At 39.1% G+C, this 25,934-nt stretch overlaps 1 protein-coding gene across 2 annotated transcripts in view; it reads right to left on the bottom strand.

Moving 5' to 3' along the window:
* The window catches only part of BNC2 (basonuclin 2), a 433,897-nt gene extending 420,525 nt beyond the window's left edge, over positions 1 to 13,372 (bottom strand). For both annotated transcript variants that reach the window (XM_039319400.1, XM_039319402.1), the window contains exon 1: positions 10,692 to 13,372. In XM_039319400.1, coding sequence (XP_039175334.1) covers positions 10,692 to 10,694 — 3 coding nt within the window. In that variant the 5' untranslated portion in view covers positions 10,695 to 13,372. The remainder of the gene's footprint in view (positions 1 to 10,691) is intronic.
* Positions 13,373 to 25,934: the final 12,562 nt, after the last annotated feature.

The following is a 25,934-nucleotide window of genomic DNA, read 5'->3' as shown; positions in this document are numbered from 1 at the left end:
TAGGCACAGAATGTTGTTTGGAACACAGTATCTTCTTTCATTACAACCTTTTCTCTGTATAAACTTACAACTATTTAAGGCATCTGAAATATTAAGGCATAAGAACACAAAATCGTCTCATCCAACAATATGAATTTCTGAATATAAATATTTAGATCATAAACCTCCCAACTGTACTCTTTCTTTGTTCAATTTCAACATGAATTACCAGCCATCTATATGGAATTATTTTATTTTGTACTTAGATAAGTTATATTTAGAGCTCAATACTGTCTTAAGAAGAACCATTTCAATCTTTTGGCAATACCATATGCAACAGAAATTCAAATTTGCTTCTATTATAGATGCTTTGAATTTCCTCTATAATTACTTTAAAAATATTTCATTAATAAGGCCGTGTTTAAAGCAGATAACATAATTTTCTAATAATATTATTTGTAATAGGTGTTTGAATTCTATTTAACAAAACTCAAATCTGCAGGAAGCATAGTGAACAAGCAGACCACCCAGTTAGTTATGAGTTGGGGACCTTTCACCACATCAACCAAGATGTTAGGGACTGACATGTGATGACAAGAGGAATATACCATTATGTACATATATACTGCATCTCACATAATTTATATTAGATACAATTATTATGCATATCATAATAATGATAAATGGTTTAGATAACTTTAGGTACATTCATGAAGGATTATTATATCAATATTATTAAATAAGGAATATTCAGAGCGAACATCTCTTTTAATATCTCACTGAATTAAAGTCTATTGTCTTCAGAGCATATATTTAGCCACAGATATATACAATATTTTGTATTAAACCCATGAATGATCTAGCAGAGCAGCTCTTGTCTGTTTCCTTGGCATTGAATAACCTATCTCCAATCATTTCAGTTCAAAAACATAAATACTGTATGCAACAAAATAAGAATATATTGTGAGAATTCTTCTTGGTGTCAGTTATTTTTGGAGTAACATGGGTAGTTTACAGCTAACTTCTGAAATTAAAAAACTCTTAAAAGCTCACAAATAGTTCATATAACCCATCGTTTTCAAAGAACAATTTTATTGTTTAGAGCCAATTGATGATTGTATCTATGTTTCTAATATGAAATGCATTGTTCCAAAACTTGGCAATATATATTCTGAAGAATTGTAAGAAATATATTCCAATCTTGCCAGCTTTCTTTCATTATTGTTATTTTAAATCAATGTTTTCATCAGTTGCAGATATCATTTTTGTTTTGTGCTTGTAACACAAACTTAAAATGAAAGTAACATGACTGACAAGTAGCTCACAGGCAACTTTGGCAACACTTAATTCACTTTTTCTCTTTTGGCTTCTTAAGCAGAATTCCTTCTCAGCTGTTTGTCTGCACAGTGACTCCCACAAAGCTCATTACTTCCAGGCTGGGCCTATCCCTCATGTTGTGCATTTATCCTTGGGATACATTATCAACATGTGGCACATGTCCTTGACATACACAGAAGAGTTGCACCCCAGGACAGCAGCATCCGTGACAATAATGTTGACTCTGGACTCCATTATGGTTGCTGGGATGTAACCCAGAAATCTAATAACTGTGACAGTAGGCCTTTAGGCTCTGCAGTGCCTTTTCAGACAGTGAAGCTGCACAGACACTAATGAAAGGTTAAATGAATAGGAATAGCTGACAGATACAATGAAGAAGGGCCTTGGTAATCTACAGACACTGAGCAGAGATCTTTGGCTCAAGCAGAGAAAGGACAGCACATCAGCAAGTCACAATATTTAAAACAGCTTGCTATACACAGAGCCTTTTGTGTCTGGATGCATGTCTGGCTCTGGAAAAAAAAAAGATATTGAAAAGGAATTCCAGCATGAGGCACTTTGGCAAATGTAAGGTCACAAAAAGGGGAAAAATGTTTTCTGTGTGTGCTGTTACATCTTTGTACTGAATGTTAAAAAGCAGCAATTAAAGAAAGAGGAAGCACAACTTTCAGGACAATCGGCCTGCATGACAATTACAACCCCACTGTAACTCCATTGCTTGCTAACATTCCAGCTGATACTAAAGTGACTCTTAAGCACGACATTCAGTACCTATTTGTTTTAGAATCAAGGACATTTTATAATTCACACAAGATTTTATTTGCATTTCTTGTTCCTAGAACTATGAATGTCACTGATATGAATGCACAACATCGTAGTACTTAAAATGCAAATGGAATATAAAAAAATTCAAATGATTCAGCAAACCCTTTTTTTCAAAATCCTTAGGGCATTTTAAGCTTTATTATTGTGTTGTTTTTTCTGCTATTCTCACAAATATATCAAAATGCTATACTTGTATGAAACAAGGCATAGAAAGACAAATACAATTCTTTAATTGGTAGAAAAATTTGGGATTGAAGGAAATGTATTGCTGAATAAGAATCAAAAATAAGATTGCAGAATGTGAAAGGGAAGGACCAAGGGAAACTCAGAATATCAAAGCAAATCTATTGATAGTATTGATCATGGTTCACGATCCATAAAAATAAAAAATGGAACATTTTTATATTCAGAAGTAACTGTTCATACATTAGTGTGGTTTCTTAGTATGCTCTTTGCAATTTTATTATATGTTTCTATACATATTTTAGAAACTTAGTGACTTCAATACAATTTGCTCCCAAAGAAACTTTGATGCTAAATACATATATCAGAGGCAGAATTTAATATATATTTTTAATGGAACTTATTTCCATGCAAAATAAACCATCAGCACAATACGGTTCTTAAAAACTAAATGTAATCTTAATCTATGTTAACAGAAGCATAATTTCACAAATAATTTAATAGTTTCTTTCTAATCTGGCTACATATAGAGTTTAGTACTAACTAATTAGTATGTCTAGGGAAGCACAATCAGGACCTTCAGGATCTGAAAACTGATTTCTGTAATGGGAAAGAGTTATGAAGAGGCAATAATATATATAAATATATAAATGGTTGCCAGGTTGAAACTGGAGCTGATGTATTTTTTTCCTCCCACTCTGAATACTGGATTAGAACCTGCCCACTGAAATTTCAGGAGCATATTTTGATCAAACATTAAGACAAACTTTCTAGCAATAAGAACATATGTGCAAATACTTCCAGATCAATATTGGAGCTCTATGCTCACTTTACTGCATAATCCCCAAGGAATAAATTTGTCCCCTCACATCAATGGAAAAACCTTTGCATGAATGAAATTATGTACAGAGTGAATAAAAAGTGCTCACATATTTAATAACTTGTGTGTGCCGTGAAACACTACATGAATACAAAACTACTCTTTTAAAGCTGGGTAAGTTCCAGGATATCTTAGGTGTAACAGCCACATGAACCACCATTCAGAACTACTGATTCAGCTGCTTTGAAAACAGTGCTTTCCTAAAGAATATTCTGTAGTGAGATGTTATTGATCAATATAATTTTTCAAAAAAAATTATATTATATACATATGCAAGCAATTGATGCACCTATAATTGATATATATTTTTAAAAAATAGACAATTTTTTGATAAGGAAACTTTTCCCTTGCACAGTTATTCTCAACTGATGCAATTTGTATTATTGAAAAAAAGTAGCAAGGCAAAAAAACCCCTCTTGCAATTTGTAGAAGACTAGCCTGGATCTTTATCTGCTTTCATAAATCAATTAGAGTTAAAAAAAAACAAGAAAGGAAATACAGTTTTATGTCACTTATTTTTTTTAAAAAATCTACTACTCTATTATCATATAGCTGGAAAAATAAAACTGAGTAGGCCAGCACTTCACAGGATATACTAATATGTCCAATTCAAACATTTTTATCCAGTCATTTAGCACAATGGGTGAATCCCATCACATTATACCAACTTTCCAAGGCACAGCTGAAAACTACTGGTAAATCCTTTAAATCAGTTGCTTTTAAGATCTGTTAGACCAGTGGTTCTCAACCTGTGGGTCAGGACCCCATTTGGGGTCAAACGACCATTTCACGGGGGTCACCAAACAACGCAGTCTGCCATTTTTTCCCCCTTTTCCTTAGCTGTGCTACTCCCTTTTATTCTATTGGCTTTTGAAAGTCAATAGAATAGACTCTCTTGAATAGAGTCTAATTCTATTGGCTTTCAAAAGCCAATAGGAATTGTCCAGGCTGTCTCTGCCCTGCTGAATCCGCCAAAAGTCCCATTCTGCAAACGGTGCTGCACCAATTGAGTAGTCCTCGACTTACGACCGGTTGAGTAGTCCTCGACTTACAACCGGTTGGGGGGTCACGGCATTAAAAAGGTTGAGAACCACTGTGTTAGACTCTTGAGCATGAGAAACAGAGACTTTTTATGCAGTATCTCCAGTCTAATGACTAGCCTTTAAGCACACTTGGAATATTATTATTTTAAGCTTTTATTAATCATCGGTGCTCTGTACTAATTATTACAACGTTAATGTTGGTGTGTTTTTAATCTTTTAATTTAAAGTATGATTTTATTCCTCTTCGATACACCATATGTTTGTACTGTTTCCATACAAACTACTTTGGAAAGTTCTGCTCTGAAAGCAGCAGATAATTTTTTGAAATAACAAACAAAATCCTTGAATTAGCAAATACAAGCTAATACCAACAATAATAGCTGGGCAACCTTTCAGTTAAGTAACAAATTTGCATCTGGATGATAGCACTTTAGATTGCAGATTCTTTCATGAGAAAGGATCCTTGCATTTATAAAACTAGCATGTCAGATAAAAAAACCTCATAGGCTATGATTGTTAATATTGAAAGGAACAGCAGCAATTCATTATGAGTAGCTCTTCCTCTGTTCTGAAATGGCATAAATCATTTGAACCAGGAAATTGTGTACACTAATCTGATGTTCATTCAAGAGGGAAGATAGGAAGGAGGTAGCTTCCAATTACATGTATTTTATACATGAGTGGTGGAACTATTTTGGGGGGCATAGCTGCTTACAAAGGACAAAAAAAAATCCCAGGATCTTGGCATCTCATTTTGCAAGATTAATATGATTTTCTTAACTGGAACTATAGCCCATCTCAATAGAAAATAGGACTTTTAAGTTACAATCATCACTTTTAAGTCATCAGTAAAAGCTACCGGAATGTAAAAGGTATCAGTATGTCAATGGAGTTTGAGTGACAAAAAAATACAAACAAGAATCAGTATCTTATTCAGTAGAAGAACCATGAACACAGTCTAGCAAATATGTGCTGCTATCGAGCTGCTCTGAAAATATATCTGTGACCTGCACAGTAAAGACACTAAAGATTGTAGCTGCCCATCTTATTTTAGTCAATGGGATTTAGCTCATCCCATTCTATTGCTTTCAGAGGCATGAGAAGAACACTTTTACAGGAGACCAAGTTGTGGGAACAATGAAGTAGAATACTAGATAGTTTCCCTGGGGTTTTAGACCACCCCTGAATTTTCTATTCAAAACTCCCATTTTCATTGACTTGAATACCTGATATGGGCCATCCAATGGAATGGATGTGATACATCCAAACCTAGCTTTTCCCAGTCCTTAACCTGATCCATGTAGGACCATTCCATCTATCCCTGCTGGGCAGAGAAGCTGACAATCATTTCCTGCCAGATAGATGCAGTAAAATTTTCCCAGAAATTATCTTCCAACTTTCATATGGAGGGGACACTGGGTTAAGAAAAACAAAAATTTCAACAGAATGTTCCATGAACTAAGTAATAGTTTCACCAATGGGTATAGATCAGCGGTTCTCAACCTTTGTGTGACGGCGACCCCCCTCACACGGACGCACCCATGCGTGGCGCGCGTGCGCGGCGGCGCCCCCATGCGCGGCGTGCGTACGCGGCACCGCCCCAAGGGAGGAAAATGGTGGATCACGTTGTTTGGTGACCCCCGTAAAATGGTCATTTGACCCCAAATGGCGTCGCGACCCATAGGTTGAGAACCGCTGGTATAGATGGATTGTACAGTATATCTATAGTTCACCTCAGCCTTCCTCAATCCGTTGGATCAGATCTGATGCTTTGGATCAGAATTCCTATTATATGCCCCAGACCTTCTCTATCGGACAAGAACACCAACAAGGTAGCTTCTTAAGAAAATAATAATAATTACCTTGATTATCATAAGCGGATTATAACTCATTGCCACAAAAAAAATTTTAAAAAATCACATCAAATCAGGAAAGTTACATTACAAAGATATGTACTTTGCAGACTATAAATGAAAAGAATTATCCCTGGAAGGTAAGAAAAAAAAATCCACTTTTAAAAATAAGAATTGTCTTGTTAGAGTCAAAACATTTTGTGAATGCAACAAAAGCTTCAAATAATTATATCATCACCCAGAAAAATTAAAACACTAATTACTAAGTAGCAGCATTATAGCTCATAATTTTTTTCAAAAAAAATGTTTCTTCTAATCCACTGAAAAGACTATCAGCACATCAACTTTCACATATGTACGGATATTTTATGTAACAGAGAGAGAAATGGAGTCAATGATGAGGATATTTTTCCCTATATGTCAGTGTTCATTTTCACTCAGCAATTTTCCAGAGCCAAAGTTTGAAGAGATGTGGGTGATAAATGGAAACATCTGCTGTAACTTAAAAAAAAAGTAAATATTATTGTGCTTTAAAAAAAAGTTCATTAAAACACTTTCAATTGATACTTGGCTCAGAAACAATCTAGTATGACGCCTTGGATTGCATTCTTCTATATATTGAAAGGAAATAGTATATATACTCTTCAAAAACTGATATACTTAACTTGGCAATACTTACATCTGGTAGCAAAAACAAGACACACATACCTAGAACAGGATTGTCATATAAACAATGAGTATATAAACACATTAAGAGTTGTTTGATTCAGAGGCCTACGAAGAGAATTTTGCTTTCCTTTTTAACAGAAAGTTAGAAATGCCAATAGTATTTTTCTCACTTATCTCACAAAAATAGTATTCACCCAGAATATCTCCAATGACTGTTTTTCTTGATGAATCTCTTATGCATTCAAGTTCTGGATACAATGGAATTACAATTATTTAGCAAGCTATAAATAATGTAACTGGCATGCACAATTGATATTTTAGCATGTCTTACTAGAACTGTAAAAAGCTCATTATAGATCAGCAAATCATTTCTAACAAGCAACAAGTCCAGCTGTGAAATACCAAAGGAAGTCTTTACTGTCCATTGCTAAACTGGGTTTTCCCTCATTGTCTCTGAGCAGCTCTAAGGGACGTTCTAGAGAAACAGTGTCTTTAGAATTTTTATATATAAAATGACAGCAAACATTTAAGTCCATGAGAGAGAGCCTTAAAACAAACCATTAAACACTATGAGACAATACAAGAGCACCCTGTCTTAATTCCCTTTTGGAAAGATGCTTGAGGACAGTGCAGTTCCTGGGTGAATAGTTTCTTTGACCACTGTTTAAGTTTCACTGTTAACTACTGGGGCATATGGATAAATACGAAAGAGGAAGTTAAGTAGGGAGGGAGGGAAGTAAGGTAGATCGAAAAGTTCAAATAAGATACTATGGAGGCAGCACCAAGTTACAGTAGGACAAACTTACTGTTCATAAACATTGACCCAATAGCTTGGCTTATCAGTTAATACCTGTTCATGAGTTCATTGAACTACATAGCCCCTCACTGCTGTACTAACACTCTCAGAGCCAAGTGAATCCTATTTCACTGCTGGAAACTTTCGTGGGGAGGGGACATAGCTAAAACATGACCTCCTCCCACACACCTTTCTTATCTTTTTTTGCTTGGCCAAAGTCAGCCAGATTTCTGGAGGGGAAAGGAGATAAAAATAAAAAAGACAATTCAGCAGTGATTGGAGATCTGGCAAGAGGCAGAGAAAGATCTGGGCCAGTCTTGGAGCTGTACAGATAAAAGTAATCAAATGACACTCATGAAACACAAACTGGCATTCTTGAACTGCAGCAATTTCAGAATTCCTGAAACATCCCGGACAGCAAGCAAGATTAGAATAAAATATTATGTAAAAGTGGTGAATTAAAAAAAATTGAACCTCAAAGGTTTACCGTTTAATCATTCGGTTAGCAAGAATAAGGTCTGCTTTCATCTAGTTTGGCTTCTTACAACGGGCTTGCCAAGCTATCAAATATACACTCAGAACAGGTTCTATAATATTTGAAAGAGAAATACATATGTTCATACTACATGTCTTATAAATGGTAATGTTTAAAGTAACTGTTTCTAAAATATTTGAAAGAGATTTTTATCGCATTTCAAGTGAGTGTAAAAATGTATTAAAGAAGCTTAGCTTGTGGTGTATTAATACTAAATGCTCATTCACAGTGTGTATGCAGACCTGTTGAAATGAATTCCTTGTAACAAGCAGCTGGTAAAGTATTTTTTTTTAATCATTTGAACTGGAAACTTCATAAAACTGAAAAACTTTTGTATGTAGCTACTATACTCATACATAGTTAGACCTGAATGCTCAAGAGAATTTTTAAAAGAAACTATAATATCGTGCAGAAGCTCTTACTTACATTTGAAACTAAAGTTTCTAGCATGTTGAAAGAAAGAGCAAAGTTATTATAACAGTTAACAGTTACAATTCTACATAGACTTATCTAGTGTAGATATTATTCAACTACATATATATTACTTTATTATAGACTTACAACTTATAAGTTTGCTAATTAAATATTGAGTAAACAAACATTAAACTTTCTTTCACATTTTTAAATGTGAAAAAAATCATGTTAGTAACAATTCCTGACCATAATGAAATAATATGTACAGCAAAAGACTTAAAAAGCACTCATCATACAAAAAAAAATTGCAAACCCATTCTTTCTCTAAAGTTTTGTTTGCCACATAAGAGAAACATATGCAAGATTTAAGACAGGGTCTGTAGTGTTTTCATCTGACTTTAAAGCTTCAAGCTGTTTCCACTACTAGTGAGACATGAATATTCATCCAGATTTAAGGCATTTTAATCCTTGAGTCTGCTTAGATTATTACATGATGTCCTTTGTGCGTCAATTTACCAGTTTGACTCTAGAGGAAATGGGAAGCATCATAAACTGCAGCCTGCTTTCAAAACCACTTTTCTGCCAGTTTTATTGCAATATTAGTCTGAGCATATGACACTTTCTTTACCCATGGTATGTGCCCTCTTTTCCTGCTTTTGACAAATTTCCTATCTTCCAATAGGAGCTTTAATGCAGGGGAACAAAACATCACTAGATAGAAGTGGGGAGAAGATTATTTTCACTACATACATTCTAGTTACATACTGAGAACTAGAGCATCCCGCCCCAAAGTGGGACAGCCACACAGCAAAGCACTCAAGACTTACAACATGCTTAAAATACAAGGCAGCGGTCCTGGAGGAATCTATCCACTTTGATTCCTGTGCTAAAGATTATTTTTAAAAACTGCTTCCCGATCAGCTGAGCTATTGGATTTTTTAAAAACTGTAAGCGTAAAAACATTTCTTTCCATGCCTTTAAATGAGGTCAGTTGTTAGATAAAGTCAAGTTACACAAAACGCAGGCAAAAAGAGTTTCAACACCGGCTGTCCGATTTATGTGAACTCCCATAAAATTTTCCGAAATAATAAAAAAAGAGGTAAGAATTAAAACATTAAATCAGCCATTTTGCAACCGCTTAATAGAGATCTGACGTTTCCCCGTTTACATATACACCTTCCTCAACCCCATGTGCGATTCACACGCGCTTCTTAATCCCAGCAGAGCTTACTTTCCAGCAATGCTGAGAATGACAACACACTCAGGCAGACAAGGCAGACTTCTAAAAAAAAAAAAAAAAAAAAAAACATTCTTCCTAGAACTCCGCTCAAGTTTTCCTTAACAATTGCTGTCCGCAGAAATGCAAACTTTGTAAAAGCACATGGCCTCCCCAAAAAAGTTGCGACCGGACGGCATCCTTTTTGCCTTCTGGTCTTGGAGCCTGAGGCGTTGTGGATCGCAGACACACCAGCGCGCGCGCAAACACACACAGACACACACACAGGCACGCGCGCGCCCGCAGATACACATCCCCATCTCCTTTCCTTTGCCCCCCCCCCATTCCCATCCTCGGTTCCGTGTTAGCTCGCCGGTTTGCTACCAAGACCGCGTCTGTCATCTACACAGAAAAAGGGATCGCTTTCTTTCATTCCCACCTTTCCCTAACGCGATCCCATATGTCTTAGGTTAAAAAAAAAAAAAAACCCTGCCCCGCCCGCGCACTTCTTCACTGATCTTCTTTCACCTTGGATGCGATTAACAAAAATAAAGGAGTCAAAGAGAAAGAAATCGAGTTCCCATCTAATTCCTTCCTTTCCAACCAGAGAGGAGGAGGAGGAGGAAGAGGGAGGAGCGGGACGAGAAGCGCTAGGCGAAGTTTTAAGTTATGTCACTGTCCTGTATTCTCCCCCTCCCGCCGCCCGCATGCTCGATTCTCCAGCCGCCCGTCTCTCCCCCCCCCCCCTCCGCAGGTCTTTGCACCACAGGAATTTTTTTGCCGACTGCTTGTTTGTTTCAACGGTTTTAGAAACACGCTTCCAGGCAAAGGCTGTTTGCATTACGGCACATTTGGGGAGAAAGAAAAAAAAAAAGAACGAGAGAGAGAGAGAGAGGGAGAGAGAGTTAGGTTTCTTTTTAAAAAAAGGAAATAAAGAAAGGATGTTGGAAAACTTCTTACCATTTTTGCATGCTGCTTGTCAAGGGCACCCCCTGGGCTCTGGAACTCCTCTCAGCGGCAGCGCCTGCACCGGCCCTTCCCTTTCTTCCTTCCTTCAGCTTTTCTTGGGACTGTCCTCCCCCCCCCCTTCACTCCAAACCGGCTCTCTCAACAGCCCTCCAGGTGATTTTCACGCACACACACACACACACACACACACAGACACGCATGCGAAGACTCCAAGGCCTTCGCATCCCAAAAGTTTCAGCGACGGGGGGGGGGGCTTGGTGGAGGTTGGGGTGGCGAGGGAGATGCGATAGGTGAGAAAAAGCGCCTCGAGGTCAAGAAGCGAGAAATTTGAATCTTAGTCCTGCCACAGGTTGGGCGAAAGGAGGGGGGGGACTAGGTCGTCCCAAACTGAAAGAACACGGAGCTTTCCCCTTCCCCCCCCCCCGTCTCTCTCGCTCTCTTTTTTTTTTAACCTCCTCCCACCGCTACTGTACCTCAGAGCTGCTCGTTATTGGTCCTGGGAAAAGGAAAGCGAGGAGGTGGGGAAGTAGGAATGGGAAACTTTTCCCCCCTTGGGCAAAGCCGAAAAAGCCAACGAGAAGTCGCCTGCGCCCAGCTGTCAAAAACACAACAAAACCAAACCGGGAGAAGCGGGGAGAGGGGGGAACCGCCTCAAGCAGACCCCGCCGGGAACTTTTTATTAACTGGGAGTTGCGCTCTTGGAACTGGGTTTGTGGCGCTCGCTCGCTCTTTGCAGCTCCACCAACCGCGCCCCTCCCGGGCCGGTTCTCCCCCACCCTCTCTAGCGCGGCGGCTGCAACAACGCACGCTCCTCGGTTGCCGCCGCCGCTTCTTGTCTTCCTTATCAGCCCAAGGCGTCCAGGCGCCTCTGGAGGGAAAGGGCGAGAAAGGGGAGGGGGTGGAGAGAGAAGTAGGAAGGGAGCCAGCGAAAGAGAGAGAGCAAGAGCGAGCCAGGAGGGAAAAGGGAGAGGAGGAGGAGGAAGCCGCGGCGCAGGCCAGCGAAAGTGTGGGGAACTCAAAAGCGTGTCGCAGGCGGAGTAAGCAAACTTCGGCACCCCGTAAGGAAGATTTTGTGGTGGTGTTGCTTTTTTCTCCTTGTTTCTCGCGGTCCCGCCGTCCCTCCCCTCCCCTGGCTTCTGTGGTTTTACCGCCCAAGCGTCCTTTTAAAACAAAATATTATCGCGTTTTATTGGGGCGGCGTTCACGCGCTCCGCCAGCATTGGTTCGCCAAGGCTCTTTTAACCGGCTTGGCTTAAAGGCGAAGGCAACGAGCTGAGCGAGCGGCAGGCAACCCTGAAGGAGACGCCCGCGCGCGTTCCAGGCTTCCGCCGGCCCGCCTGTCCGCACGCGAGCGCTTCGCCGACGGGGCGCGCGGACTTCGAATTCGAACTGTTCGGGCTTTCGAGCTCAAGCCAGCCTCGCTCCCGCGAAGCGTCATGGGCGCAAACGCACACGGCGCCGAATCGCCGCCTCCGCTTGGCGGATGAGTAGGAAGTTCCAGCGCCTTTCGTAAAAAAAAAAAAAAAAAAAAAAAAAACTTTCGGCCGACTTGGAGCCGGCAGCGAAGGAGACGCTGTTGCGGTAAGAGGGGAATCGTTACGTTCAGCCTCTTCCACCTCCGAGCTCGCCTCGCCGGAACACCGCGGCTGTTCTAAAGGCAGCTTCGATTCTCCCGTCCCTACGCAGAAGTCGAAATGTTACAAGCAGTCTGTGATTGTCCCGTGCAATTCGGTGGGATTTACTTTGGAAGTAAAGAGAATCGGACTTTTATGTCTCGTTCGTGCTTCTCTGGCCAAGATTTCGAAGGCAAAAATCCTTCCCCGAGATTGGAGAAATCCCAGCTTAAAGTGGGACACACAACAGTGGACGAGATTGTGTTTGCCGGGTTTGATGAGTTGTGTGATTGCAACTCCCCATCCTTCCCAGTCTCCCTCCCCCCACATTGCTGGAAAACTAAGGGAATTGTAATCCCTTAGGTAGCCCCTTGTTAACAGGATGGCACTAAGCTGGAGAAAATTGCTCTGTTCTATAAATCTTAAAAGAGTTTAAACTACCCTGTCCATCCAAAACAGGTTATCATTCGCCACTATAAAAAAGAAAGGAAGGAAGGAAAGAGGGAAGAAAGAAAGAAAGAAAGAAAGAAAGAAAGAAAGAAAGAAAGAAAGAAAGAAAAAGAAAGAAGCACTAGAAGCAAAGCCAACCACATTTCAGCTTTGTGTGTTATGCAAACCCAGCCAGTGCAGTTAGTACACATTTTATTGTTTTATGATCCTGGAAAATTGGTGTCATTCTGTGAATCATAGTTACCCAGGAACATGAGTACTGTATGAGCACAGCTATCAAGTTGGAGCTGAAGCCCTCAGGACAGCTTTATAAATCTAACCAATACTTTTGCTTTCCTCACCAATCCCATACAAGTTACTTAGTCAGTTTGCCACTTAAAAATTGGGCTAGCTTTTGCTTTGCTTTATTTGGCCTGTCAAAACCTACTCAGCCCTCCACTTTGCTTCTGACATGCCTGGTACTCCCAACAAATGCCTCTACTCCATATTCCTGTCAGTTTGCTACAGTTCTGATGCCATCACAAGGCCTGAACCCAGGGCAAAGCTGGACAATCAGGACTAATTCTTCTAATTGTTCAGAAACAGACTGGCCCCTTCAGGTTCATTTCACCCCCGAACCAGTTCCCTGCTTTTTGCTGCAGCATCCCCCCCTCTCCCCCCCCCCCCCCGCTTTCCCTGACATATTCCTAGCATGACAAAGAGATAAAAACATTGAGAAGAGGGAATGGGGCGAAAAGGGAGTAAGCATTGCATTGTTAGTGGGCCATAGTTGAGACAGCGCTTCAGCTTAAGAGCTCAGATTTCTAGATGGATTAAAATTCCCTGCTCAGGTTCTTAAGATTGTGTGAAACTGTTGAAGGAAGGACATGCATCCATACATGAATGCAAAGAGAGACAGAAGCAGGGAAGAATAGTGGGAACCCCACCCCATCATACTTCATAAAAGCACCATATAACCCACGACTCTCAAATTCGCATTTCTAATAGATGCCCTTTAAGCCATTGAACTCAATGATCTTGATCATCCTGTACAAAGAGCAGTATTGCTTTCTACCAGGATGTTTTTTTATCTTCCCAATGCAGCCTTTAGATATTTTGATTTTTTGATCAAAATGTTTTGATGTTTTCTCAAAGGTTTCCTGCTCTTTTCCAACCAGGCCTGACTTTACCTTCTTTTCTTCTTTCTTTCTTTCTTTCTTTCTTTCTTTCTTTCTTTCTTTCTTCTTTTTTTTTTTTTTGGTAAGAACCAAGGTCGGCCAGGTGCTGCCACCTGCTGGACTGGCCATTGGTGAGTCACAATGTTTCAGCCTCACTCTCAGGGTTATGTGAGGAGAAAATACTTTCCTTTCAAGGGAAACTAATAGAGCAGATTATTTAATAACCAGATTTAAACTAACTTGATGTGGTCTATAAGTGTTATTACTCTCTCTATTAAAGCCGTCTTGCATTACAACAGTAAGTTGTGACTTGTGTAGTTTAAAACTAACCATCTGTTATAAAGATATGGGGTAAAGAAACAGAAAATCCTTTTCTGGTAGACTTTCCCTATTGCTTTTCAGCTCTGTTGATCAACAGGTGGCATCACCTACTGGCAACATGGGTGGGAATGATGGGACCTGTAGTGCAAGCATCTTTGGAAGGAATCAGATGGAGAAGTCTGGTCACCGCTTGACTGTCCAAGCAACCTTAGCTATAGTCATGAATGCTTTCAACCTGTATTTCAGAGAGGATCTCTTTACTACCAAATTAACAGACATGTCAAACAGACATGTCAAACCCAAGGCCCGGGGGCTGGATGCGGCCTGCGAAGTGGTTTCATGTGGCCCACAAAGCCATCCTGGAAACAGTGAGGGAACAGCCCCCGCTGCCTTGGCCCTGGCCCTGGCCAGCCGGGATCCAATGTACAATTTTGTGGTGGCCATCTATGCTGAAACGCATTCAGTCTTAGCTCCACAAACCCGTCTAGAAACAGTGAGGAACCAGCCCCTGCCACATCGGCCCTGCCCCTGGGTGCATGCTGGGGAGTTATCACCCTTTGTGAGGAATGAAGAAATGGATCATGCCTTGATGCTTGCCCTGGTCCCACCCCTTTCTGCCAGAGACCCTCAGATCTGTCCCACTCCTGCCCAGGCCCCCACAGGCACCCTTGACGCAAACTATGTAGAGCTGGCCATGCCCATCTAGGAGGCCACACTCACTCCATCCACGCCCACCCAGGAGGCCGCACCCACCCGGCCCCCCGAGTGCAACCGCAATGCTGATGCAGCCCTCAATGAAATTGAGTTTGACACCCCTGGTGTAGAAAGTGGACTATCGTATGATTTACCATATATTAAAATCACTGCGTGATTTTACTTCCCATCCTCCATCGCAAAGTTAGATTTAAGGAAGAAGTTGTTAAAGCAGTGATATTGCGTAGTTCTAGTTCTTTTTCAGCAACAATTTCCGGAAAGCGAAGGATCCTGCACACTGCATCCAAATGGCTTTTTATCTATTAGTTTACAACCAACCTAAATTTAAGATGTGTGGGATAGAGCACTTCCCATTCTTCTATTCACTAAAAGCATTCCTCTTTTTGCTTTCGACCCCAGAAGAAGATTAAGGGACAGATTTTCAAAAGTAAACATGACACTTCAGTGCCTATTTAGTGCTGACTTCTAATGGAATTTAGACGCCTCTGATAGCTTGAGCCTGATGAAGCATGAAAACCAGCAAAGCACTTTGCAGAATCAAGCTAAAGACTCATTTGGGCCTCTGAAAATAGCCCCTGCAGCAATTAGTCTTAAGCTGTTGTCCTTTCCCATTGGCCTGTGACACCAGAAAAACAGCTCCCCTGCACTTGGATGCAGCTGTACCAAACACACAAAAGTGAGAGCTTGATTCGTTTTGGGCTCGTTGTTGCCCTTGGATGTCAATATCTCTACAGGCCCTTCCCATGATTTGGAAAGCAACCCCTGCTTTCCATTTTTACTCGCCCAAACAGAATTGCTGTGTGTAGAGAGATTCAAATAATTTGATTAATCACCACGAATAACAATCGGAGCAAAACAGATTGGAGAAAAGGCAGGGTTTATATGTTCTCCACCCATTCTCTCTGCCCCTGTTGTGGCCCTTAATGGATTCATAGAGAACAGTGCATCCTCCCCCCCTCAAAAAAGATGAACCCTTGATTGGCATTCATTGTTCACTATCTCTGCAATTCATAAACTCTTATTGTAAGAGCCATTTGAACAATTTCTACTTCGAAAGAAAACAAAGGGAAATAGAACATGTAACTGGCAGTGTCGCAGTGATTAGGAGTTAAACCCCCCCCCCCACAGTACAGGCCTGAAAACCTATACTGTTATTTATTAGTTTTTCATATGTTCTCTAAGGAACTTCAAGTGACCTACAGAGGATTATCTCATATGTTTAAAACAGTATGTTGAGGTAGCTTAGCCGAAAGAAAACGTTTGGTCCAAGGCCACCAAATTCAGAGCTGAACTGAGATTTGGACCGGGGCTTCCTGATTCAACTCCAAGTCTCTGCCTACGACTCACTGTATTGACTTAAATATGTAACTGCGGCATGGCTTTGATGTTAATCTGAATATGGGAATTCACTTGCAGTCCACAGCTGCAAATCTTTAATTGTTGTGCAAGCAGGAGAAATGAGAGCATGCAGATGTGTTTAGACATGACTGTCATTGTTCAGTTTTCCCAGCCTGATGCCCTCCAGTTGTGTTGGGACTATAAATCCTAGCATTGTAGCCTGGGTGTTACAGTCATGACTCCTCTGGAAGGCATCAAGTTTGGAAAGACTGGTATAGTGCCTAGCACTCACACACTGCCGTTTCTCCACGTGTTCCCACCGTATTGGTAGCATATCTCACCAGAACTACACTCCTTCTTGCTATTAATGAGCACTAGTCAAGCATTATATAGATCCAAGTCTAACACAGCAGAGAAAACCAAATGTACAGGTTCAATGCACAGGACATTGTCTTTGGCCAGTTTATACACACACACACACACACACACACACACACACACACACACACACAGGATTCATGTGGCAAAACTGTTCATAGAGCGTACAAATTGGGCTGCATCAGTTCATTTCCACTCTGCATGTCACTGAGGAAAATTTGACTTGGTTATATATGTAAAATAGCCTTGTTGTTTACAGATTCTCCAAGAAACTGATAATAGAATTTCATACACTTCATTTCGTGTCACTTGATCTTAATGAAAAGGCAAAGAAGCAATGGCATAGCATGTCCATTTCACAGACCGATTAGGTCAGTGGTGGCGAACCTATGGCAGGGGTGCCAGAGGTGGCACTCAGAGCCCTCTCTGTGGGCACGCGCACTGTCGCCCCAGTCCTAGGCCTTCAGCTGTGTTTTCACTTTAGGTCTCAGCCGCTGTGTACAAAAAAAAAAGGTTCAGTCAATTTCAACTTCTCATGGGGGAAAAAAAATCTTGCAAAGTTGGAATTGATGGATTGAACTTTTTAGTCTCACCCACTCTGCCGTTACCACCACAGCCATGCCCACCCAATGGGCCACACCCACCCGGCACCCGACGATGCGTAAGTGGGTTTTGGGCTGCAGTTTGGGCACTCGGTCTCTAAAAGGTTCGCCATCACTGGATTAGGTTTTAATTTTTTTTAAAAAAAAAAACCTAGCAGAATAGTTCAATGACAGGATTAAAAAATACACAAATATATTGGACAAATGTAAAAAGAATATTATGTGAAAGAAGTTAAAAAGCAATTTGTTATAGCAGCAAGTATTTTTTTTTTTAAATTTGAAACCTATTTGGAATTAGCATTCCTTCCTAAGTAGGATACTAAGAAACATTAGTCACTTTGACATTGGGTCTTTTCTATTGTTACAAGAAAAATGGCACACAAATCCTTTTGCCTCATTTCCCTTTTGGAGATTTGCAAGCTGCACCAAAATTTTGTCCCATTAAGCCCCCTAGTGGTTACTGAAACTCATTATATTCCTTTCTCTTCAGGGCCAACTTCTTTGGGCCTTCCTGAGTTGATAGTAGACCTGACCGGATTACAAAATAATTTATGGCGACTTCTTTTTTCATTTTATTATTTTCTTAAAAGTATAGGTAATACAGAGAAACAAGATTTGTATGTGCAGTTCAAACAGCCTACACAAAACTGTAAAATCAGGAAAATCGTATGGAGTAACATAGATTCTTGCAAAATATAAGTAGAAAAAAGGAAAATAAGATAGAAAAAATAATGTTAAAAATGTTAAATAAAGAGCAAATAACATTTAAACCATCATTGTTCCACAGTGTTGCACTACGAAATTCCTAAGAACAGCTCAATATGGGATAATACAAATTAACTTTTAAACTAGTTAGATTATGTGGAATCATATTACACAATCTTTTCATCAATATGAAGCTAATTCAAAGGCCAAAAGTTTATATATTTCATATGTTAAACACACAATGCACATTTCCTTTAAGAATGAAACGTCGCTGAATCTTACGGTTAATAAAGGATGACTACATGTTCGGCAACGATGTTGTTCTGCCACTGTAAGAAAGCCAATCTTGGCTGTAACTAACTTACAAGTAACCAGTCTCGTAAAATACATCCCATCAGCCCACAGACATTTTTCACAAAGGGGTTTTAAGTATTTTTTCTGGATTTTGAATTCCTCAAGACTAGCAAATTACAGGTAATTCTCTACTTAGGACCACAATAGAGCCCAATATTTCTGCAGCTAAGTGAGACAGTTGAGTTTTGCTCCTTTTTACGACCTTTCTTGTCATAGTTGTTAAGGGAATCACTGCAGTTGTTAGTAACATGGTTGTTAAGTGAATCTGGCTTCCCCATTGATTTTGCTTGTCAGAAGGTCGCAAAAGATGACCACATGGCCCCGGGACACTGCAAGCGTCATAAATATGAACTAATTGCCAAGCCTCTGACTTTTGATCACATGACCATGGGGATGTTGCAATAATCATAAAGGTGATAATTGGTCATAAATCACTCTTTTCAGTGCCGTTGTAACTTTGAACGGTCATTAAATGAATGGTTATAAGTTGAGGACTAACTGTAGCACATTTTGTTATCACATCTGTGAAAAGATGGAGTCAGAGGCTAGTACTGTTCATTAACTTTTCATTCTTAAGAAACAAATCCATTCTATGTCATAGACCTATCTAGGATTCAGTCACTTATTACTACTGAGTGAAAAGGAAGAGTTCACATAGCTCACACTTTAAGACAGACCAGAATACTATTATATGCTACTGTAGAGTTTTTTATGTTCAAATCTGCATTTCCCCAGATTCTATAATGTTATTTGCACATTAAAAAAAATGCAACCCAAAATAGAGAAAATAAAGTAAGCATTACATTAGAAGAGGATGAAAATATTAAGAAAAGAAGACAAACTAAAATGTCCTGGATGGAAAGAAATAAACATATCTTCAGTCTCCAGGGTGATTAAGAAATTAGTTACCTAATATTGGTGTAATTGAGTTTGAAGGTATTTTCCATTTTTGTCTTCTAGGCATTCGACAAATTTCTGTGCACACGTTCAGCTTCAAGATATTCCTCGAAACTTTTTAACTGTACATAGGTGCCGATCAAGTTCTTGAAATTCAATAAATGCTCATGCCAACGGAATTTAAAAGTCTTTCATTTGCCCTGTTTACTTTTTGAAATTTGAAAAGCTGGATTTTCCAAATTTTGTAAAGCTTTGTGGGTTCAGAAAATATGAATTTACAATCACTTCATTTCTCAAACATTGAACCAAGGAGGATCAAATTATTATTGATGACAGCAAAAAAGAATACACATATATGTGCCCCATAAATTATATTTCTTTGGCCTAAATGATGTTCTGTCAATGCATTTTGCTTCATACCTCCTCTCCTTAGATGGCTATTTGCGCATGCAGAAATGCATACAGTTTTATTCATTTGAATTTATTAGCCACCCAGTTTCAATGAATTCCGATTATTAATCATCAGTTGTTACTTGTGAGAACAAGAAGGCACGAGGTAAACATTTTAAACCTTATTTGCACATGCAACTGGCTTGATACAGAATGGAAAGAATGTCTACACATCTGCTCATTGACTCATAAAGCCTTGTAGATACATTAAAGTACAAGACCAAAAAGGCAAATGTAAGTCAACAGGTATCCAAATTTCTCCACTCAAGAGACTGTACATGTTCTTTTACCAACAGTACAGTACATTTCTACAGGGGGTGGATGAGAAGACCTCCAGGGTCCCTTCCAGCTCGATTCTGATTCTGAGTCTGAAGTATATGAAACAATTGAGGAGTTACAAGAATATTCATGCATGTTTTCATTGTGTGTGTTTATCATTATATTGACATTTTTAGTTCTAACAACTAAACCCAGCTATTCTCAGCACCATCTTCTGAACCTAAAGAACTGAATTTGTCCTTCCGGTGAGAAACATCTTGAAAGGCCTGTAAGAGTCCCCCTTCTCTCTGAAGTCAGATGGACATGGATGAAATAACAGATTTTTCTGGATGATGGTCCCACAGTTTGGAATGTTTCTGAATGATCCTCAAAGATGGTTTAATTTCACCAGGCCTTTAATCCTAAATTTTATTGACATCCAAAACGGGTTGGATGGCATTGGCATTTATTATTACTGTTATTTTTAATCATTTTAATTTACTTAATAACTCAAGTCCTTCTAAGTTAATTGGGTTCAGCAGCAGCCCTGGGATGATGATGGTCAAAATTAACAACATAGCAGATGGAGCATTATGATGCAAGCCTTGCCCCTTTTATATATAAACTGACATCACACACAATTCCATGGGAGAATGATGCTCCTACCTTCCCCCAGATTTTAACATTGCACCCCATGTGAGCTATGAAGACTGTAAAATAAATAAGCAGATAATATTTGATTATTCTAGGACCAAGAGCATTGTTATATCAGGTGATGTAGGAGAGAGACTGCCAAGCCAGGGGGAGGAGTCAAACCAGGACTTAATTTAGAATCCCTTCATGGGTACAAAATCCCTCTTGAATGCAATTGAATCTTATCTAGTCTTCCCCAGGTGCAAACTTGTCAGTCTGAAAAGATTGCTATGTTTAGGCTTGAGCGATAAAACAACAAATTAAACTCTTCAAGTGTGGATCTAGTTGTTTGCACCTGACAGGCACTTTATAAACTACCTTTATTCAAGTCTAGATGAGTTTGACTTCAATTCCAATTAATTTGCAATATGTTGCTAGAATTTACAGAAGTTGAAATGTATCACATTGAAGATGAAAAACCTGGTGGAGTCCTGGATAAATATACAGGATAGATGAAAACGTTGTAGAAAGGACTGGCCATCCATCTATAGCCCCCTAACACCTTCTCTAGTGTTATGGCTCTTACAAAAAAAAAATCTGATCCATTAAAGTTGTTGCCACTAACTTCAGGAGTGTGTTTGTGCATTGAGTGCTCAGTATGCAAGTGGCATATCAACTATCATCTATCAACAGACCTAAGTACTTAATGGTAATAATCTAACCAGAGTGTTCATTGATTAAATCAGAAGCAATCCAAGCCAACAGCATAACAGAATATAACTGGGAGATATTTTCTGATTCTCGTGGTGATTACTAAAATAGGTAAACAAAGAGCAGAACAGTATTTTTTCCTAATTAACACCATCCACAGTAATTTCTGAAATAACCATTTTAAAATAACCCAACAAATTGGTATGGACTGTCTTTTGAATCTTTTGTCTTGTGATTTTATGGATTAGTGTTCCCTCTTTCACCCCAGAGGACAAAATGAAATAGTTGAAAATGTGCAAAAGCTATTGTTTGTCAAGGAACCAGCTAGAATGAGGAGTGGCCAGAGAAATTTGGATTATAAAATCTTCCCACTGAGATACGATCATTTTGTAGGAAACGCTATCATAAAATCTGATGCAGCTCCTGCTTTGAAATTTTTATTTCTCAGCTCTTGGGATTTTGAACAGCTCTTCTGATATGCTTTTGAACTTCAACTCTGTATTGCTATATATTTTATTACCTGGACTCCAATTATTTGGGTGTACTTTGCCTTCTTATCTGCCCTGATTGTGAGGCCTGGAGAATCTGATTCTGCACTGATAGTAAATTATTCTGTGTTGATTCATTGCTAACTCTGATTGTATCTAATCTCTTTCTACAAAGCCTATTTGCATTAAATATAGCTTTAAAACATATTTAGAATTCATTGCAAAGAAGATGGTTGAGAGAAGGCAACCTTGTCTTCATGTGGAATATTCTCCTGTCTTACACCAAAGTGAGATTAGCTTTCCTGTTAATGTTCCCTAAATTCCCCAAGACCCAGCTTTGTCATTCCAGGGTGTCCGGCTTATTCTAGGATAGCCTTATCATTGTGTTTACTCTCTCCTGTACTTTAATTATGGCTGCTTCTAATGATTGTTTTTAAATATTTATTGTTTAATTGTTGTACACCTCCCAGAATCACTTCTGTGCGAGATGGGCAGACATATACATTTGATAAATTAATAAAAATAAATTAGATAATATCTAATTTATTGAATGAACTGCAACATGGGAACAGTGTTTTAACTGAAGATTGTGAAGAGGTGAGAAATGGTAAACCTAGTGGTTCACCTTATTGCCGACAATTGGCAATAGTTAATCTTTTATCACACTAGTTTCAATTATGTTCTTCCTAAGTGAAGAACTTGTGCATAATCTCAAGTCCTTGTCAATTCTTCCTTCCAGTGTGATTGATGGCTCAGCTGTCTTCAGTTTGCCATTTCTTTCCCAGAATTCCTCCAATTTTGCACGACTTGACTAGGTTCTGTGCTCATATTTGACTACTTACTTCAGTTTAATTCCACAATTTCGTTCTCTTACCCTTTTTATTTAGCGGTTTTTTTAAATCATTACTTGTCCTGGGTGTTTTGGCTGTCAAGCTGGCAGTTCAGGGTTGTTGACATAACTGACACCTTTGCCCTAAGAAATTGTTCTCAATTAATTGTCAGAATCAGAAAAATATCTCAGAGGACTAAGAATTCCAAATTCCGCATGACTGTACTTGGGAAGTTTTTGCCCAAAGTTTTTGCCAATGGCAGTAAAATTCTTCTCATTGATTTTCTCCTAAGATGCTGAGCCATGGTTTGGTGAATAAGCAGGAACTAGCTGATACAGTGCACACACTGTTATAAGCCTTAAATCATAATTTCTAAATCATAATAACTGGATTCATGAAGACCAAGGCAAAAGCAAATTAATCACATTATAGCTTAATGCAATATGTACACTCAGCCACTAAATGGTGAGCATCTTATTGCTGTTGTAAAGATATTCCTTGATTATGTCATATACTCTAATTTTATTAAGAAGCCTTGGCATTTAACCGTGGATAACAGAATTATTATATCCTTTGACAGATAGTAACTACTTCAAGCTTTAGAATGTGGATGAGTTCACACAACACGCTAAGCCAATATCATTTGTATGGTTTGTGTATGTGTATGTGTGTGTTCACATACATAAAGATCCTGTATTTAATATCGGTTTATTACTCCTTAATCCTTCTGCTGATTACACACTATCCATTCAAGCAATGATGCCATGCTACCAACATGTATTGGTGTGTATATATGGATATTTACCTATGTTGCATGGCTGTATTACTATTACCTTTCTCATCTTTTCTACTACCTTGTTCTATCTTATGATTATATTACTTTGTTGTTTGTGTGTACAGTGAGAGCTTATGCACCAGAGGCAAATTCCTTGTGTGTCCAATCACACTTGGTCAATAAACCTGTTCTGTTCGGTTACACTACACTACACTACATATCAGAAAAGCAGTCAAGGTGTTTATATGTTAAGCCACAAGAACCCTGTAGACCAGTGTTTCTCAACCTTGACAATTTTAAGGCATGTGGACTTCAACTCCCAGAATTCCACAGCCAGCAATGCTGGCTGTGGAATTCTGGGAGTTGAAGTCCACATGCCTTAAAATTGTCAAGGTTGAGAAACTGCTGTAGACTAAGCTGGCTTCCTCTTTGTTATCTCTGAATGGCTCTGTTCTTCAGAGAGATTCTTGGGAAACCTAGGCAAGTATTTTGACTACTGTAGGAAGTGGGAAGGAGTAGCTGAGCTGATGTGGTTGTATGCGCTGCCAAGTGCGCTTTGCATCGTTTTGTCTAATGGTTTGGCCCATACACTGTATGACAGGCAGGAGTTTGTTCCTACAATCACGTAAAAAAAATAGCCCATGGCCTATTTCCTTTTCATTTTTTGCAAGTAATAACTGAATTCTAGCAAGTTATGTCTGTCAATGAGACAGAAATAATTTTTAGCAAAAACACGCTGATGAATGTTGGGAGAAGGATTTATGGTTTCTGCTTTCCTCTTCCACCAAGTAAGTAATAAAAGTATTTTACAACTTCAGTTAATGTGCTGGATTATAACTTGGTCTCCCTGCATTCGTATTTGTTCCTCAGGGTCTTCAGCCTCAATCCTATTTCCAAAGAAAATGCATAAATATTTTAGAACAATATACACAATACTCTTGGATCTTGAAAAAAAAATACATTATGCATGCATACTCACATACTACTATTTTTACTAATGACTACTGAGGTTTTTTCTTTTGCATGCTCCAATGATTTGATTACATGAAAATACAGATAGCTGTAAACTTGATTAGGAAAAAAAATCCTATCCATCAATCTATGCAATGTGCCAATCACCAAAAAAGAAATAGGTATGATAAAATTAACAGACAAATTTAATTCTCAGTATCAACATACTTTAATTTGGGCATCCCAATTTTTATTCAATAGATACATAAAAGTTGGGAGTTCTAACAATGCAGTTACTTTGACTGACTAGGTTTTGACCAATATACTCGAGTGATATAAGATCAACCTGGGTCTTGTTTATGTAACCACATGTTACATTAAAACTCAGTTATATACATTTATACATGCCTCATTTTATGACCTTTGTTGCCAAGGTTGTTATGTGGATCACTGCTATTGTTAAGTTAGCAACGTGGTTGTTCAGAGAATCTGGTTTCCCAATTGACTTTGCTTGTCAGAAGATTGCAAAAGATGATCGCACAACCTCGGGACACGGCAACGGTCATAAATATGAGTTAGTTGCCAACTTTCTAAATTTTGATCATGTGACCATTGGGATGCTGCAATGATCATAAGTGTAAAAAATAGTCATAAGCCATTTATTTCAGTGCTGTTGTAACTTTGGTCATTAATCAAATTGCTTTAAGTCGAAGACTATATTTCATTATTTTGTAATTTCTAGCGCACCACATAAGGCACTGTTCAACTGAAATCAACAGAATAGAGAGAAAAAGAAAAAATTGGAATCATAAATAACATCGGTGGCAAAATTAATGGGAATTGTCAACACACTGAATTTTGGCAACAGGTATCATTATTGGATTTTATGGCACATAACCAAACTGATACAGGTGTCATTAATAAGATGCTGATGCATCATTTACCTACAAAAGAGGTACTGTATATAATTTCTTTGGTCACTCATATCTCAGTCCAGTATTTTCTGTATCACATGCTGTGCTTATTTGGGATGCATCTGCATAGGATACACAATCTTTCTTTGCAAAGTAGCATCAGTTACACTGTAGCCCCACTAAAGCCAATTCATACACCCTGTGATACAGTATGTGAATTAGCGGTGCATTTTGGAATCGCCATTGACTGCAACTTGACCTTGCATGCTGTCAAAATTATTTTTATGCTTAAAAGTACAGCGGACCACAACTAGAACCAGAATTTCTGTTGTTAAGCGATGCAGTCATTAAGCAAGTCGCCTCCGATTTTACATGGTTATTTTTTGCCATGGTTGTTAAGCAAATCACACAGATGTGACATGAATCCAGCTTCTCCCATTGACTTTGCTTGTTGGAAGCTTCCTGGGAAGGTGGCCAATGGCAATTATGTGACTTCGGAATGCTATAAACAAGAGGTCCCCAACCTATTGGTCACCAGGCTGCATGAGTAGTTGGCAAGTATGCGCATGCACATCCCCACTCGTGTGAGCGTTGCCGCAAACTTTGCTGGTGCTCGCGGCCCCACTGGTGCTCTCAACGGGTGTTCATATGTATGCATGCATGCGTTTACCCCTCCCACAAAACCATCCCTTCTT

Source organism: Crotalus tigris, unplaced genomic scaffold (assembly GCF_016545835.1).
Source record: "Crotalus tigris isolate CLP2741 ecotype Arizona unplaced genomic scaffold, ASM1654583v1 scf7180000023589.2044511, whole genome shotgun sequence".
Taxonomy (NCBI): Eukaryota; Metazoa; Chordata; class Lepidosauria; order Squamata; family Viperidae; genus Crotalus; species Crotalus tigris.
This window is presented reverse-complemented; position numbering and strand designations above follow the sequence as displayed.